Source organism: Canis lupus, chromosome 2, assembly GCF_011100685.1.
Source record: "Canis lupus familiaris isolate Mischka breed German Shepherd chromosome 2, alternate assembly UU_Cfam_GSD_1.0, whole genome shotgun sequence".
In the NCBI taxonomy this organism is placed as follows: Eukaryota; Metazoa; Chordata; class Mammalia; order Carnivora; family Canidae; genus Canis; species Canis lupus.
In genome coordinates, this window is record NC_049223.1 from 41,316,853 (window position 1) to 41,335,212 (window position 18,360).

The 18,360-nt window shown below is 39.8% G+C and overlaps 1 protein-coding gene across 1 annotated transcript; it reads right to left on the reverse strand.

Annotated features, from left to right (window-relative positions):
- Window positions 1–5,144: 5,144 nt before the first annotated feature.
- On the reverse strand, window positions 5,145–17,800 carry C2H5orf46 (chromosome 2 C5orf46 homolog). The gene is made up of 4 exons (XM_038529619.1): window positions 17,659–17,800; window positions 13,425–13,560; window positions 9,232–9,288; window positions 5,145–5,362 (listed from the first exon to the last, which is right to left on the reverse strand). Exons 1-3 carry the CDS (start codon window positions 17,726–17,728, stop codon window positions 9,240–9,242), a joined length of 255 nt encoding a protein of 84 aa, XP_038385547.1. The 5' UTR covers window positions 17,729–17,800; the 3' UTR covers window positions 5,145–5,362; window positions 9,232–9,239.
- Between the last annotated feature and the right edge of the window lie 560 nt (window positions 17,801–18,360).

The window sequence follows — 18,360 nt, forward strand, 5'->3', positions numbered from 1 at the left end:
GTATCATGTCATCAGCGAAGAAGAGTTTGACTTCTTCTTTGCCAATTTGAATGCCTTTAATGTCTTTTTGTTGTCTGATTGCTGAGGCTAGGACTTCCAGTACTATGTTGAATAGCAGTGGTGAGAGTGGACATCCCTGTCTTGTTCCTGATCTTAGGGGAAAGGCTCCCAGTGCTTCCCCATTGAGAATGATATTTGCTGTGGGCTTTTCGTAGATGGCTTTTAAGATGTCGAGGAATGTTCCCTCTATCCCTACACTCTGAAGAGTTTTGATCAGAAATGGATGCTGTATTTTGTCAAATGCTTTCTCTGCATCTAATGAGAGGATCATATGGTTATTGGTTTTTCTCTTGCTGATATGATGAATCACATTTATTGTTTTACGGGTGTTGAACCAGCCTTGTGTCCCAGGGATAAATCCTACTTGGTCATGGTGAATAATTTTCTTAATGTATTGTTGGATCCTATTTGCCAGTATCTTGTTGAGAATTTTTGCATCCATGTTCATCAGGGATATTGGTCTGTAATTCTCCTTTTTGGTGGGGTCTTTGTCTGGTTTTGGAATTAAGGTGATGCTGGCCTCATAGAATGAATTTGGAAGTACTCCATCTCTTTCTATCTTTCCAAACAGCTTTAGGAGAATAGGTATGGTTTCTTCTTTAAACGTTTGATAAAATTCCCCTGGGAAGCCATCTGGCCCTGGACTCTTGTGTCTTGGGAGGTTTTTGATGACTGCTTCAATTTCCTCCCTGGTTATTGGCCTGTTAAGGTTTTCTATTTCTTCCTGTTCCAGTTTTGGTAGTTTGTGGCTTTCCAGGAATGCGTCCATTTCTCCTAGATTGCCTAATTTATTGGCGTATAGCTGTTCATAATATGTTTTTAAAATCGTTTGTATTTCCTTGGTGTTGGTAGTGATCTCTCCTTTCTCATTCATGATTTTATTAATTTAAGTCTTCTCTCTCGCTGGCTAATGGTTTATCTATCTTATTAATTCTTTCAAAGAACCAACTCCTGGTTCTGTTGATCTGTTCCACAGTTCTTCTGGTCTCGATTTCGTTGAGTTCTGCTCGAATCTTTATTAACTCCCTTCTTCTCTTGGGTGTAGGATCTATTTGCTGTTTTTTCTCTAGCTCCTTTATGTGTAAGGTTAGCTTTTGTATTTGAGTTCTTTCCAGTTTTTGAATGGATGCTTGTATTGCGATGTATTTCCCCCTTAGGACTGCTTTTGCTGCATCCCAAAGATTTTGAATGGTTGTATCTTCATTCTCATTAGTTTCCATGAATCTTTTTAATTCTTCCTTAATTTCCTGGTTGACCCTTTTATCTTTTAGCAGGATGGTCCTTAACCTCCACGTGTTTGAGGTCCTTCCAAACTTCTTGTTGTGATTTAGTTCTAATTTCAAGGCATTATGGTCTGAGAATATGCAGGGGACAATCCCAATCTTTTGGTATCAGTTTAGACCCGATTTGTGACCCAATATGTGGTCTATTCTGGAGAAAGTTCCATGTGCACTTGAGAAGAATGTGTATTCAGTTGAGTTTGGATGTAAAGTTCTGTAGATATCTGTGAAATCCATCTGGTCCAGTGTATCATTTAAAGCTCTCGTTTCTTTGGAGATGTTGTGCTTAGAAGACCTATCGAGTATAGAAAGAGCTAGATTGAAGTCACCAAGTATAAGTGTATTATTATCTAAGTATTTCTTCACTTTGGTTAATAATTGATTTATATATTTGGCAGCTCCCACATTCGGGGCATATATATTGAGGATTGTTAAGTCCTCTTGTTGAATAGATCCTTTAAGTATGATATAGTGTCCCTCTTCATCTCTCACTACAGTCTTTGGAGTAAATTTTAGTTTATCTGATATAAGGATGGCTACCCCTGCTTTCTTTTGAGGACCATTCGAATGGTAAATGGTTCTCCAACCTTTTATTTTCAGGCTGTAGGTGTCCTTCTGTCTAAAATGAGTCTCTTGTAGACAGCAAATAGATGGGTCCTGCTTTTTTATCCAGTCTGAAACCCTGCGCCTTTTGATGGGGTCATTAAGCCCGTTCACGTTCAGAGTTACTATTGAGAGATATGAATTTAGTGTCATCATGATATCTATTCAGTCCTTGTTTTTGTGGACTGTTCCACTGAACTTCTTCTTAAAGGGGAATTTTAAGAGTCCCCCTTAAAATTTCTTGCAGAGCTGGTTTGGAGGTCACATATTCTTTTAGTTGCTGCCTGTCTTGGAAGCTCTTTATCTCTCCTTCCATTTTGAATGAGAGCCTTGCTGGATAAAGTATTCTTGCTTGCATGTTCTTCTCATTTAGGACCCTGAATATATCCTGCCAGCCCTTTCTGGCCTGCCAGGTCTCTGTGGAGAGGTCTGCTGTTACCCTAATACTCCTCCCCATAAAAGTCAGGGATTTCTTGTCTCTTGCTGCTTTAAGGATCTTCTCCTTATCTTTGGAATTTGCAAGTTTCACTATTAAATGTCGAGGTGTTGAACGGTTTTTATTGATTTTAGGGGGGGATCTCTCTATTTCCTGGATCTGAATGCCTGTTTCCCTTCCCAGATTAGGAAAGTTTTCAGCTAGAATTTGTTCAAATACATATTCTGGCCCTCTGTCCCTTTCGGCACCCTCGGGAACACCAATTAAACGTAGGTTTTTCTTCCTCAGGCTGTCGTTTATTTCCCTTAATCTATCTTCATGGTCTTTTAATTGTTTGTCTCTTTTTTCCTCAGTTTCCCTCTTTGCTATCAACTTGTCTTCTATGTCACTCACTCGTTCTTCCACCTCGTTAACCCTCGTCGTTAGGACTTCTAGTTTGGATTGCATCTCATTCAATTGATTTTTAATTTCTGCCTGATTAGCTCTAAATTCTGCAGTCATGAAGTCTCTTGAGTCCTTTATGCTTTTTTCTAGAGCCACCAGTAGCTGTATAATAGTGCTTCTGAATTGGCTTTCTGACATTGAATTGTAATCCAGATTTTGTAACTCTGTGGGAGAGAGGACTGTTTCTGATTCTTTCTTTTGAGGTGAGGTTTTCCTTCTAGTCATTTTGCTCAGTGCAGAGTGGCCAAAAGCAAGTTGTATTGGGAAAAGGAGAAAAAGAGAGGAGAGAAAGAAGTAAAGAAAAGAGAAAGAAAAAAAGGAAGAAAAAAAAAACCGAAAAAAAAAGAAGAAAAAGAGAAAGAAAAAGAAAGAAAGGAGAAAAAAGGGGGTGGGGGAAGGAAACAAATGAAAAAGCAAAAAAAAAAAAAAAAAAAAAAGGAACCACGGGGGAGTATCTTCTGATTCTGTGTACTTTAAGTCCCTTGGCTTCTCCTGGAAGTTGTCCGTCTAGCTGGTCTTCTGGGGGAGGGGCCTGCTGTGCTGATTTTCAGGTGTTAGCAGTTGAGGGAGCTGCTCTGCCCCTGCCTGGTGCAGGGCTCAGTGGGGGTTGTTTACCCCGTGAGGCCCCAGGAGGAACAGCCCTAGTGGCGGGGCCAGCTCTGGAGCCCTGGATTCAGCCCCCGCAGGAACTCCGGAGCTCTCCGTCTGCAGGGCCTGGAGGCTCCGCGGCGGGGCCGCTGATCTGCTCAGCTCGGGCAGGAGCGTCCTTGCTGTCCTGGGCCCTCCCGGCCTCTGCCTGTCCCCGGGGAGGCCGGATCCTGGGCTGTGTCCCGGCGCCCTGTGCTCCGGGGCCTGCGCTGTTGGATTCGCGCTCCCGGGCCGCGCAGCCCCCTCCGCGGAGCCGCCGCCGGAGCCCTCCGTGCTCCTCCTGGAACCGCGCAGCCCCCTCCGCGGAGCCTCTTCCTCTGCCCGAGCCCCTCCGAGCTGCTCCGGGTCCCGCCAGGTCCCCCGTGCGCCCTGCAGCCCTTAGGGAGCTCGGCGCACTCTCCCGGGGCGCAGGTGTCTGTTACTGTCCCAGGGAGCCCGAGGGCATCTCCGCCCTCCTGGGTCCTGCTCCAACTCCCCGCGAGCCCCTTTCCGCAGGGAAGGTTGGTGCAGCTCCTGCTCCTCCGGGACGGGGCTCTCCTGTCCTGGGGACACTGGCCCCGGCCTCAGCCCGGCTCCTCGCGGGGCCCCTCCCCCTTGGAGGCCTTTGTTTCTTTATTTCTTTTTTCCCGTCTTCCTACCTTGATAGAAGCGCAAACTCTACTCACTGTAGCATTCCAGGTGTTCTCTCTTTAATTCTCAGGCCGAATTCATAGATTTTCAGGATAATTTGAAGGTTTTCTAGGTAATTTGGTGGAGACAGGGGATTTGGAGACCCTACTCTTCTGCCATCTTGCCCCTCCCTTCCGTATTTTTGGTATTTTGTAGGTGTTTACTCTTTGTGCAGTTATCTATATTATTAAAGGTCCTTTCTGTTGCCTGAAGACAAATTTTGGCTATTAAAATAGGAAGCAAGACAAACAAAATATTTATTGAAACACTGGTGTTCCTTTTAGAGTGAGAATGCTTAGGAAAGGCCAAACCCAGCACAACTCTTGAGAACTCAATAGAAGTAGAGAGATCCTTTATTCTAGAACACTGCCATGATTATTATCATCATGTTCCATGATTTCAGTCTGGTCTTACTGTCCATATAATAATTCTGGGAGAATCTTTCCGACTCAGATAGGTCAGGTTTTATAGGGGTTTAATCCTCCTCTATGACCAAGTTGGCAAGAACCATAGCAATGGTTACTGGGTACCTGCCTCTGTGTAATCAGGTGGTAGAACAAATATGAGAGCTGCACAAGACTTTTCCAGGACTCTTCCATCCCTGATACTCTGCTATTCTATGAGAATGATAAAGACTCTCTGGAATAGTAATAGGCTTGTTAATTTAAAAAAATGATTGGTTTTTAGTCCAGGAGAGTGGGCTCAGATATATTTGAAAGACTTTCCAAAAAGGACATGTGAAACTTTTAACTGTGAAATGTCATACATTTGTAGGGCTAAGAGTTTGTTCTTTGGAGTCAGGTTCAAATTCTTCTTCTGTCATTTACTGTGACTTTGGACTTGTTACTTTATCTGGGCTTTAGCTTCCTTATTTTGAACCATCCTTTGGTTATTGTAGTTAATAATAATTGTATATTTTATATTTTTTTGCATCATTAAAAACTTTAAATATGCTCAGGAGAGTTACTGGTACCATCAACAAAAATCTCCTCAGTTGACTAGGATATGTGACATTAAGAAGACACATTTATTCTGACTTCTAGAGGCAAGAATGCTAAGTCAGGATGTTCAAAATAGTTGTGTTTGGTTGAACCAGGTCCTGAATCCTGAGAACTTGCTTGGAGCTGCTTTTGGGGCCTCTGCTCTGGAGGACTCCTGAAGCAGAACTGGAAAAGCAGGATTGGCTGCCCTTGGGTTATTCTGGAATCTTGTGGGGTGTGTCCTTAGAAACACAAGCCAGATAGAGGGAAACAATTACCAACTATAGAGGGCTTAATATTTAAGAAAAATAACAAAAAGTTTTTAATCTTTTCTCTAACATTTTTATGTCTCTGCACTTTAAAATGTGAAATGATTTATAATGATATCAACCATAATACTATTTGAGGAAATAAGCAACGACAACAAAAATGAAAATGCAAGATATATGTGGCAAGAATCAGCAACAAAGATGAAGGGAGGATGCTCATAGGTTAAATTTAGGGATAAAGTGAGTCATCAGTTTTAGTTTGAGTTTCTGGATAGACAGGAAAAAAAAAATAAAAGAATAGACCATGCTACATAAATCTTACAATCAGAAAGGAAGAAGTAGTTTTTAGGGAAGGCAAATTTTTCTTTCTCTAAATTCAACAAGAAATTTTTCCCATAAGACATCATGGAGTGGATATTAAGGAATGTCATGCCCAACTGTAGTTTGCTCTTCAACGGCATGAGGATTTCCTATTAAATGTATTTATTCCCTCCACCCCACCCCAAAATGTATTTATTCCCAGGTCCCTCAGAAAGTTCTGACTCAACAACTCTACAGATGTGATCTACTGAGTACATAGTATATTTTTTCTTAATTCAAAACACATAATTAGAATTTAAGAATTCATGAAGCACTTTCCCAACTTTTACTTCTTTGACAATAGCCTAGTGAGGTTCATCAGATTTTTTTAACTACAAGAAGAAAATTTATACCTTAAGATGTCTAGTGACTTAAGACACTAGGGTACTTGAATCCCTATGATTTATTTCAAATGATGCTGGACAATAGGAAATAAGTTTTAAGGCTACTAACATAAGGAAGTTGTACCAATGTGATCAAGCAGAGGTTGGGAGGGTCTCAGATTAAGTGTCCAACTATTGCATGAGTTGCTTTTGAGACTCTGTCCTATCAGTCATCTGAGACATGTACAGAAGTTCACCTTCTTTGTAAAGCCCTTTAAGTGCTCACCGCTCTCTCCAGACATGTCCCTTACTTCCTTTCTCCAAGGCATGTCCAAGGCACTTTTATACATGACTTTAATTTCCCTCCAGAGTCCTGGGGTACGTTGTGCTAAATGATAGCCCACGCTGTCAACTTCTCAATGGCTGGACATCATTATTTATTTTGATAGAAATAGGTAGAATCTGACACATAGTAAGTGCAGATTAAATAAGCACTAAAGGAGTCTGTAAGAAAGGGGCATGTGTTATAGGAGAAAGATGGGGTATCCATGTATCTATCCGTCTGTCTATCTTAATTTAGGACAAACCTAGAACTTTGGTCATCTTTTCTATTTTCTATACTGGAGAAATAGGCAATGCTGTGAGTCATTTAATTCTAAAGTGGTGACTTGCTTTTGATTAGATGTGGCAATTATCATACACGTGCAACTTTTAAAGCTACCTATTACATGCATAATCACTAGGGTTTAAAGAGATACTCCTGATCAAACCATTCAAAATTTGATCTTGGCCTTAGAGGCTTCCCTCTCCCTAGCCCATTTTTTTATGTCCCTAAGTTGAGCCATTCCTCCTTGCCCATCAGAGCATGCACAATTGGTTCATGAACCTACTCAACATTTTTTTATATGCAGTTAAAATTCTGGCATTAAGGTCTGGAACAATTAAGTTCCCTAAATTTTTGACCTTAATAAGGAGTGAAGTGAAACTCAGGGAGGCCAAGTGACCTCCCCAGGGTTGCACAACCAAGAGCAGACAAGTTCAACAGCTTGAACTTCTTTCTTCTCCATCTCTTCTGCTCTTTATATTCCTTAATGGCATCTTGTCTATTGGACTATCTCCCACATTGAATGGCTGGTGTAGAATTCCAAGGATTCAGGGTGTGGGTACCAATGGTAGAGGTGCGTGCCAGCAGCCTCTGAATAAACCAGCTGAGGGTTGGAACCTGCAACAAGAGGTAAGCTGTGCTCTGAGAAGATGGAAATGGGAAATGCAAGTGTAAGTGAGTGTTCTTAGAAGCTTAGCTGGTTTGGGGGTCTGGGTTGAGTATGTCTTGATTCCAATGCCCAGAACTGATTTCTGTCCTTAGAAGCTTACAGAAAAGAATAGGTTAAGTTCCTGGGTAATATGATAGTAACTTGCTGAGCCGACATTACTAACACTCAGGTCATAAAGTGGAGACAATAGGGAAAAGGAGCATTCCTAGATCAGATATGAAATAGAGTTAGGAAAGACCGTGCTTCCTGGAAATACATGTAAGATAACTCAATTAACCAAAGGGGTGGTGTTTTGTTTCTGTGGGCACCTTGAAGGCATGTGTAAGATCACACAGCTTGCTCACTCTTTTCAACTGCTTCCTTCTGCACTGTTCTTTGTTATTTACTAGCACTACTGCATAGTGATAGAATGCACAACCTGGAATTAGGCTGCCTGAGTTCAAATCTTTCCCTCTTCCCTTTCTCACTTGGCCATGTTAGTGACTTGGTCATAATCCTTACTTATAAAATTAAAGAATAACAATACTCATTTTTATAGTGATGTTAGAGTGAAATTAGGTACTATATATACAGCACTTAGCTTAATGCTTAAAGCAGAGTATGTATTGTTTATGCTAGCTACTCATAAAATAATTGTTCTCAGCTATATCATTTCTGTTTTTGTATTTCTTTTTTTTTGTTTTTTTTTTTTTTTGTATTTCAATATCCATTCTCCTAAGAGAATAGAATAAGGAACCAGTGAGTGTTTCTGAGCACTCAAACTATATTGTTTCTAGTTCCCCCTTATTCATGGTTTTGCTTTCCACAATTCCAGTTACCCACAGCCAACTGAAGTCTGGAAGCAGACGATCTTATTTCTAACATAATGTCAGGACATCAATAGTAGTCTAATGCTATATCACAATGTCTGTGTCATTTGTGTCACTTCATCTCATCATGGGGCCATTTTATAATCTCACTTCATCATCATCATCAGAAGGGTGAGTACAGTACACTAAGATATTCTGAGAGAGAGAGAGACCACATTTACATAACTTTTATTTCAGTATATTATTAAAATTCTCCTATTTTATTATTAGTTATTATTGTTAATCTGTAACAGTGCCTAGTTTGTAAATTAAACTTTATCACGGGTATGTATATATATAGGAAAAAGCATAGTATCAATGAGATCCAGTGTCAGGTATCCACCGGTGTATTGGAATGTATTCTTCACAGATAAGGGGAGACAACTATAAATCCAACTATGTGAGATTAGAGAGTTTGTTAGTCTTTTCTCCTGAAATTAGGTTCAGCAAATCTCACTCTTCTCATAAGTAACTAATTGCACAGTTACATGGGCCCTTATATTTTAGTGCACACAATCCCCTCATGTGCCAAGCACACAAAGCAAGTGACTAGCAGAGTTGGGGCAGGACCAGGTCTCCTAACTCCCAGTGCTTACATGTTGCACCCTGCAGCTGTGCCTCCTTTCTTAAGATAATCTTATTAGGTCTGTGACTTTATGATGATAAAAAAATATGTATTTAAAATTAAGTTTAAGAAACTACAGCAAAAACAAATGCAAAAACACAAAAAAATACACCTTTTTTGCTTATAGGTAGGCACAGGGATGCCCAAATTAATTAAATAAAATAAGACAGACCCTTTGTTCAGTATGCTATTATTTTAGCTATAAATTGTAAGTTAAAATCACCTGGGGAGGGCACCTATGTGGCTCTGTTGGTTAAGCATCTGCCTTTGGCTCAGGTTGTGTTCCCAGGGTCCTAGGATCCAGCCCCACATCTGGCTCCCTGCTCAGAAGGGAGCCTCCTTCTCCCTCTGCCTCTGCATTACCCCCTGTCTCTTATGAATAAATAAATAAAATCTTTGAAAAAAAAGTCACCTGGGAAGTCACTTTGTTGAATGTTCTCCTTGTTTATCATCAAATTCCATAAATCCTCTTGAAAAGAAAAAAGATAAAGACAAAAAATAAATTAGGATTGAGATTAAATAAGAATGTTAGGATAATCACTAGGATGTCTTAAAATATTTGAGCCAGTTTTCTTCTGTAGATTTTCCTATGTCATAAATAAGTGCCATAAATAAGCGTCATAAATTCAATACCTCCATAACAGCTTGTAGTTTGTGAATTATCTGTTTGCACAACTACCTCTTTGAATTTGCCAAAAAAAATCTATTCATTAGGTGTCTATTTATATATAAACTGTATAAGACGGATATATTGGTATATTTGTTTAGTAATATATCCCCAGCACCTAGAACAGTGCCTGGCATATAGTATAAATTAATAAATGTTTGCATTAAATAAATAGTAAATGGATAAATGAATGAATTTTTATCTTTTTATGTACGAAAAAAAACTTCTAAAGATCAAAGAGATTAAACAACATGTCCAAGTCACAAAGCTGGTAAACTGCAAAGTCTAAAACTGAGATCTCTAGAATCAGGAGTTAATACTAGAAGAACTATACTGTTCAAGGGTAGAGTGCAGGGTAGCTGCTGAAAGGATAAAATGATTAATCTATGGCCTTTGGAGGAGTTCATAGTCTAGTGGAGAAAATAGACACAATTGAAAACAATGAGGGGGAAAGAAAACAGACATGAAGGTTCCTACAAAGCATTAGGAAATCCAGAGTATAAATATCGGCATTCTGTAATTGTAGGGGTCTGTGATGTCTTCACAGAGCTTGTCTTTGAATTGGACTTGAAAAAATGATTAGACTTGCTAGGTAAACAAGCAAGTCTACCTCGTAAGGCCTTGTTGGCACAGCGAAGAGCCATGTGCAAGGATGTTGGGGGTTTATGCAAACATGACCAATTCTGAAACAAATCGTTTGTCATTGAGGCATCAGGCGTTTGACCTCAGGAGTGAGATTCACGATTGAAAGATACACAGGCCTCAGGGAAGAACATTTTAACATCAGCCAAATGCATTTGTTCTGATTTTCAGCCTATGGAAATTCACAAAAGGGTTTCAAACATAGCAGTAATAGAACCCAACTTGTGTTTTTGTTATCTGACAATGAGTAGAGGATGGTTTGGAGGAAGGACAGACAGAAACAGTGGAACCAACCATAAATAATAAAAAGAGCTCAGGAAAGAGGCGAGGAAGGACTCTGCTAGGCCAGCTAGTCAGTGGAGCTGAAGAAAAACAATGATAAAGCAAAAAAATTTAGAGGTAGAATATTCAGTGATTCAAGAAAGGTGGTGACAAGCAGGAAAGATCCGGTAATAATATTGCCCATCTGAAGACCCACGCTGGCTATATTTGGAGCTTCAAGGAGTAATGTTTAAGGGCAGATGCATAAAGAAAAGTCAGAAAGAATGCAAAAGAATGGCTAGAGGTAGGGAGGAAACAGGAAAATATATGTCATGGAAATTCAGCAGGTGAGAGGAAATTCACAAAGACTGGAACCTTCTTGAGGGGTCAGAGGAATTAAGAATATGTATGTTTTTCAGACAATGGTGACCAGAATCCAGTCAACATAGCTCTAATCCAGAGTGGAGAAAGTGAGCTATTCTAGTCAGTGCCCTGGAAAGCACTCATATGGTATTTATTATGTGCCTTACACAGTACTTACACATCAGATATATTAGAGTAAATCAAGAAAATTCTCATCTTTATAAAGTTCCCCCATCCCTGTCATTCTCTCTAATCAAATCTCATTTTATCTTTGAAGGCCCAAATTGTATCTCATCCTTGCCATAAACACTTCCCTAAGTATCCTGCTGTCAGTGACAACTTCATTCTCTAGAAATTACCTGAGATGATTTGCTGACATTTATCTTAGTTAGCATATTAGTCATCACTGCATTTGCTATGTCATTTTACCATAAGGACTGCAAATCTTTGACAAGGGAATTACATTCTACAAGGGATTTGTCCTTCCCAGTTTTTGCCCCTACTTTGTGTCTAAGGACTTAGAATACATCTTGATGGTCTCCTCCCATTCCCCATCCCCATTATATTTATGGTCTTCCCTTGGAAGAAAGGACGGCTAGATTTTTCCCTTGAGCAAGGACTGCTGTGTCTTTCAACAAAGATCCCTCAGGCTTTCTCAGTCAAATTGCAATAATGGGTTTTAGATCTGATCTCTAAGATACTTTTCCTTAGTTAATCAATTCAACAATTATTTTCTGAATGTCTCATTCAATCTGTAAGGTACTGTGTTAGAGCCATGAACTAGATAGATCTGGTCCCCACTTTCATATAGCTACATGATTAAAAATAAATAAAGATGGTGATATATATTATAACGACACTATGACAAGGTAAAGTAAGAGAGAAGAACTATAGGGAATGAGAGAAGATAGTGTGAATAAGAGAGGCAATAGAATTGTTTTCCAAGGTGGTGACTTTTAGATGAGCTACAGGACAAAGCACTAGTCACGAGAGAAGGAAAGAGCATTTTAGGCAGAAATGAAAGCAAGGGCAGAGAGCCTGAGGTGGTTTTAAATTCCAGAAACAGAAAGAACATCATTTACTTAGAAAACAATGTGGAAAAGAGGAAATGGTTGAAGTCAAGCTGCCATTCCCAAACCCAGAGCTGACATCAGTTGTCTTATATTTCAGATAATGAGCTTTCAGGGTTAACAGAGAAAAAAAAGTTCCAGTTTACATCTGGGGAATTCCCCAGGCAAGAAATAAAAAGAAATACTATCTCAACTCCTTGCATTGCTATTGTTGTGCTTTGTAACAATATTCAACAGGAGTGCAATAAGTACTTTGTGCTTGCTTGCGGGTTTCCTCTTTGTTTATATTAACAATCCCAGGAACTCAGTGGTTGCAAAAGCAATCATAATAAGAAAAATAACAATACAAAAATAAACATCTGTGAGTTTCAATAGTTTGTGCATGAGGATGGTATGCAGAATCCTGCCTATCCACATGATAACATATTGATTTAAGCAAATCAGAGATTACAACATGGCCCTTGATTACTTCTCTGTAGAAGTGTTTCTTAATCTGTTATTGGTCATAGACCCTTTTGAGAATCGAACAGAAGTCAGAAGCATTTTCCCTAAAACAAAAGTCAAGATGCACATTTACACAAATATGAATAAAAATTTAAAGGGTAGGTGGACCTTTAAGGTCCATGTAGTGCAGAGCAACTAATGGAGAGCTTTCAAAATTGATGGGCTATCAGAATCACCAGAAAGCTTGTTAAAAAGCATATCCCTAGCTTTGCCCTAGGAAGATGCAAGACGGGATGAAGGAAACTTCATTTTGTACAAGTTCTCCAGGAGATTCTAGACCACACTTTGTCAAGCTCTGCTTTGGGGCCTTTGAAAGAGAGACTCAGTGAGTGGAGATTGAAAATGCCTGGAAATTCAGAGCAGGTTGGATCCAGGAAAGCTGAAAGTAGGGAGATGACTGTGGGTGGAATGACAATAGGGCAAAGTAGAAGTGAAAATCAGAGCTGTGTATAGACTGGAGTAAGATGTGTTAGGAGTTGGACACAGGGGCTTGGAAGCAGGTAGGGAACCCTGGGAAGATTCTGGGCTATATGCTCTGCCACCATGGCAATCCCTCATGATCAATACTCATATGAGAGGTTCTCTAGATTGTCTCTGAAAAGAGATCAGCTATTCCCTCTGCTAACCCTCTTCAGTTTCTCAAACTAGAAGATAAAGGCAGGACTCATCACACCTCTTACTAATGAACACGTCACTGCCCACCATCTTCACCAAAGAATTACCGTGCCTGGACTGGGTGGGTCCTTTATTCTTTTAACTTTACAGATGAGGAAACTGAGGCACTCAGAGAAGGAGTTCACCCAGTCAAGTAGCACATGTGTGAAGACCAGAACCTGGCTTTCTACTCCCTGGTCTAGTGCTCCTACCCCGCTGGCACTGAGATAAAAAATATTTTATGGAACTACATGTTGGGAATGTACACACTCCAAAAGAGTTTAGGAAAATTCATTGCGATGCAAATTTATCTTAAGGTAGGGCAATACTTTTCAACTCAAATAATATATTGTCATGCACAATTTTGTTTCTCATTCATTTTAATGCAATGTGGTCATTACCAACAGCAAACTGGACAAAAGCAAGGTCTGTCTCAGTGCTTACGTGCTCCTCGTCATGGAGCGAAGGATGAACTCCACTGCATTCTCAATGATCTCTGTGCCCAAAAGGTTTAGGAATTTGGGGAATTCTGGCTCTGTTTTTTTGTCTGAGGCATCTGGCTGGTCATCTGGTTTGTCATCTGAAAAACAGAACAGAATCTCAGGTGATTCTCAGCAATAAAGGGAGCCCTAGACCACTTTGTATCCCCTCATTAATTATACAGCTTATTTTTATTGAACAGCTATATTTATTGAACATTTAATGCCTGCCTGGACAAAGTCTTCACTTGTATCATCTAACTCTTAAAAACGACATATATTGATACTTAGGTAGACGTGGGTTTCCTTTCTGTTTGAGAAAACTGAAGCTCATGGAAGTTAGTAGCTTGTCCAGAGTTAAGCAACTAGTAAATCCCAGAATGCCCTCCCCTCCTTTTTAAGATTATTTATTTATTTTAGAGAGACAATGTAAGTGCAAGAGTGAGCAGAGGGAGAGAGAATTTCAAGCAGACTCTGCACAAAGTGAGGAGCCTGACAGGGGACTCGGTTCCATTACCTTGAGATCATGACCTGAACTGAAATCAAGAGTCAGCAACTTAACCAACTGAGCCCAGGCACCCCCAGAATGCCCTCCCCTTTTTAAAGATTTTATTTATTTATTTATTTATTTATTTATTTATTTATTTATTTATTTATGAAAGACAGAGAGAGGCAGGGACACAGGCAGAGGGAGAAGCAGGCTCCATGCAGGGAGCCTGATGTGGGACTCGATCCCGGCACTCCAGGATCATGCCCTAAGCCAAAGGCAGACACTCAACCACTGAGCCACCCAGGCGCCCCCAGAATGCCCATTTAATGTATTTTTCTCCATGCAGTCCCCAGCCTGTGGTAATGATAATAATGGTGACATAATAATGGGTAGCATTTGTTAAGGATAGACCTATGACAGGTGATCTGCATGCACTGTTACATCATTTTATTCTTGCAGCAGCCCTATTAGGCAAAACTATGTCAAGCTAAAAGTTAAGAAGTTGAAATTGAGAGTGTTTGAGGAGCCAATTCAAAGCAGAGTTAGTGAGTGACCAAAATAGAGGTCAATCCCATGTCTGACTGGTATTAAAATCTGGATTCAAAAGCACTCTGTGCTGAACTGCATAGCCTTTTTTTTTTTTTTTTTTTTTTACAGTGGAGATACCTTTGTTTCTTTATATTCTTTAATTTTTCTACAACAAACATAGAATACTTATAAAATACAAGGTATCAACAACAAAAACAAATATGAGCTATATGGCCTTTGATAGAAAAGTTATGATCTAACCACAAGTATGTTATAAGATTGAAAGCAGTATAATAAGAATGACAAGGAGAAATTCTATCACTTGTATATCATTTGATAGTCTGTAAATAGGACTACAGGACTAGTCCTGTAAATAGGATATACAGGACTTTACAAATGCCCTGTGATTTTACCCTTGACCATTCTTATGGGGTATGCACTTACTAAGAAATTGAACTAAGAAACTGAAAAGATTAGGAAACTGAAAAGATTAAGTGACTTGCAGGAGATCTCACAAATAGGAAGAGAGGATGGAACTCTAAATTCAGGTTTCTCACTCTTAACTCTTAGTCAAGTGCCCATTAAATGAGGACCAAGGATCCAGAGAGTGAAGCTGGGGACATGCAAGTTCCCTTGGGGGGTATTGGCTTTGCTTTATGGTCTAAATGGTTCAGGAGATTAAAAATAATGAAGAGTGGCATTTAGCAGGTTCAAGTGGCCTCCCTCTTGGACTCCTGGTGTTTGGATGAAGTGGGACCTTTAGCTTTTAGTGTTATTGTAGCTTCACAAGTAGTGTTGCCAGATTTGGTAAATAAAAAACATGATATAATACTATCCTTGAGCAGTTTTCCCCTGAAGACATTTATGAGGTACAAAACAGCAATTCTTTGCATGAAAGGTGAGTTCCTTTTGCCCCATGTTGCTCTATGCTTACTTGCATAACAAGTTGATTTTACTGACGTTTTATTTTAATATGATGCAAAATGCTAACTTTTCAATATGCAAAGAGCCCTGGTTTGGAGTATGTGTGAAGATTGGATCCTTAGCCCCAGCCCTTGAACCACATCTGTATTAAGAAGTTTCAGAGTGGGATCCCTGGGTGGCTCAGTGGTTTAGCGCCTGCCTCTGGCTCAGGGCGTGATCCTGGAGACCCAGGATCGAGTCCTGCATCGGGCTCCCTGTATGGGGCCTGCTTCTCCCTCTGCCTGTGTCTCTGCGTCTCTCTCTCTCGGTGTCTCTTATGAATAAACAAATAAAATAAAATAAAATAAAATAAAATAAAATAAAATAAAATAAGAAGTTTCAGAGTATGGTGGACCATGTGTTTTGGAGTCCTGTATACCTGAGTTTGATTCCTGTCTTCAGCAAAAAAATCCATCATGTGACCTTACACACAATACTTAACCACTCTCAGTTTTCTCATTGTGTTTAGGATCGGAAGATATTTTGTATATCTTCATATGTATCACATACGTATGTGTATACCCAAATCTATATATCCATATCATGTGTATACCACTTATCACAGTACCAGGTCCTTGGTAAACCCACAATAAATAACTGCTGCATTATTATGGATATATGTCCATAATAATGGGTGCATATATAAATAAAATATATTAGTAATAATAGTAACAAAATGATTCATAGTTTTTTTTTCCTCTGGTGCTTTAGGAGATTATGAAAATTAAAAACTGCAGTTAAGGAATTAAGAAATTTGAAAATGTTGAAAAGCAGAAAAATAAATAAAAATAATAAAAATGAAGAAGTCTGACATACTGGAAACAAAATATCAAAGCCAATAGTAGAATATTTTTTTCTTTTCAAGTATAATATGGACTAGTCTTTATTTACATCAACTACTTGGTTGAGGTTTTCTGTCAAGGTAATCACAAAATTCTGAAAAAATACACTCCTGCTGATATTTATATAGTGTTCATGGTTTACAAAGTGATAACAAGGGTATATTCACTTGATCTGGTGAAGTTGATTGTTATCCCATTTTACAGATGAAGAAACTGAAGTTCAAAGCAGTGAACTGATTTAACTAGTTTCGGAGTCATGAGACATGGAGCTGGGGACTGGTCCTTAAGCTGCCATCTCATCTTTCCCTTTATTGTGGTGATGACTTCAGGAGGTGATAGACACATTAGTGTCTGAGGTCGTCTTTGTGGCAGTCTGCCTGTATGTTCTGCGGGTGGACAGTGGCTGGCTGACGATGTGGAGTTCTGACAAGTTACATGCAGAACATTTCAAAGGGCTCTGTTACTAAATTACTTGCACTGGCTGTATTTTCTGACCTATCCTTCTGAATAAAGACAAGTCAAGAGCTTACCTTCTTCTGCAAGCCCAAAATAAATTAAGGAGAATCTTCAAGCTGCCTTGTAGTCCCCTACATGCTCAGAACAGACACGAAAGAAGTAGGCACTTGGTCATAATGGACAGAATCGAGGGACCCAGGGTTCCAGTCCCAGGCATGTCACTTCTACCTGTATCTATGCCCAAGTGACTTGCCTTTTGCAAGCTTTGTTAACCTGCTGAAGGAGAAGTGATAAAACTTGGAATGTTTACTTAAAAGGATTTTTATGAGAATCAAATGAGATAATATATGATAACAATAACAGTTAATATTTAGCAGGTGCTTATTAAGGACCAGACTTTTGTCTCTTATTCAGTTTTCTTCAGTTTTCATCACTTTATATGAAAGTTAACTATTGATACTCCCTTTAACACGTGAGGCCCAGAGAGGTTGAATAACCTGCCTGAAGTCACATTTCTGATGAGTGGTAAAGCCAGATTTACGAGACTTACTCCAGGGTATATGTTCTTTACCTTTGAACATTGTTAGTTAGAATCATCAAAAAATAAGTACCCCCTCGGCTGTCAAAAAATTTATAATATATTAGTGTCACTGCATTGCATGAATATGTAAGAAAAAAGATCATTCCAAACTTCATACATTTGCTGAGGTTAGAGGCTGTCACTGAAGCACATTAGAATACAAATCCTACTTTCTTTTTGTTAGAAGATCTGCCTCTTGTCCTCTTGCCCAGGGCTCTTTCTGCACTGCCCAAAGCCCTGTCTCCCTCTTTCCTCTTTGAGTTCTGGATCAGTGCCACCACCTTCCTCTAATCCTGGCTAACTACCCCACATTGCATGGGCTGCTCTTGGAAGCACTTACCGGCCTGGCAAGTCAGGATCAAGATGAGTAGTCCCAGGACGATCGTCAGCCGCAGCACTGAGACAGCCATGCTTGCAGCCTTGGGTACAGGTGCAGATAACCTGCTCAAATGCACCCCAAGACTTGCTCCATTTATAGGGCCTTTATAGGTGACATCATCTGCTGTGGAATTTAGGTTGTTACGCAAGATATCTGCACAGCTTGCGCTTGGATTTCTACTAATGAACCCTGCCCTATCTTTTAAACCCTAAGTTTTTCACTTAGGTAAAGGAAAACCCTATTGCTTTCTGTAATGTGTATTTTATAAACAGCACTACAGTAACCCTGTTAGAGGTAGTTCCAATGGCAGCATCAATGATTTGATGGCTATCAGGCAGTTACTATGCAGGGCTAAGGAGCAGGCCACAAATCAGATTGATAAGGTGTGCCTACCGCCCTCCTTCTGCCCTCTGCTTGTTTTTCCATGCTCTGAACTAATTACTTGTCCCCACATCGACATGCCCATTCACACCCTCTTGCCACTGGCTCATGCTCTTTATTTTTCCCAGGATAAACCTCCCCATCATCTCCTCTTATTCCTACTTATTCCTCGGACTCAGGTTTAAATGCCCCTTCCCTGTGGAACCTTCATGTGATGATTCCACCCCACTCCAGACAGTTGCTCTATCATCTGCCTTTTGGAACCCTAACATATTATTTGAG

What these genes read in the sequence shown, in the direction of transcription:
- C2H5orf46 (XM_038529619.1), bottom strand. Translation starts at nt 17,728, where the DNA reads ATGGCTGTCTCAGTGCTGCGGCTGACGATCGTCCTGGGACTACTCATC. An exon ending in GATCCTGACTTGCCAGGCCG is followed by an intron (nt 13,561 to 17,658) that starts GTAAGTGCTTCC and finishes TCTGTTTTTCAG; the next exon opens with ATGACAAACCAGATGACCAG. An exon ending in CGCTCCATGACGAGGAGCAC is followed by an intron (nt 9,289 to 13,424) that starts GTAAGCACTGAG and finishes TTTCTTTTCAAG; the next exon opens with AGGATTTATGGAATTTGATG.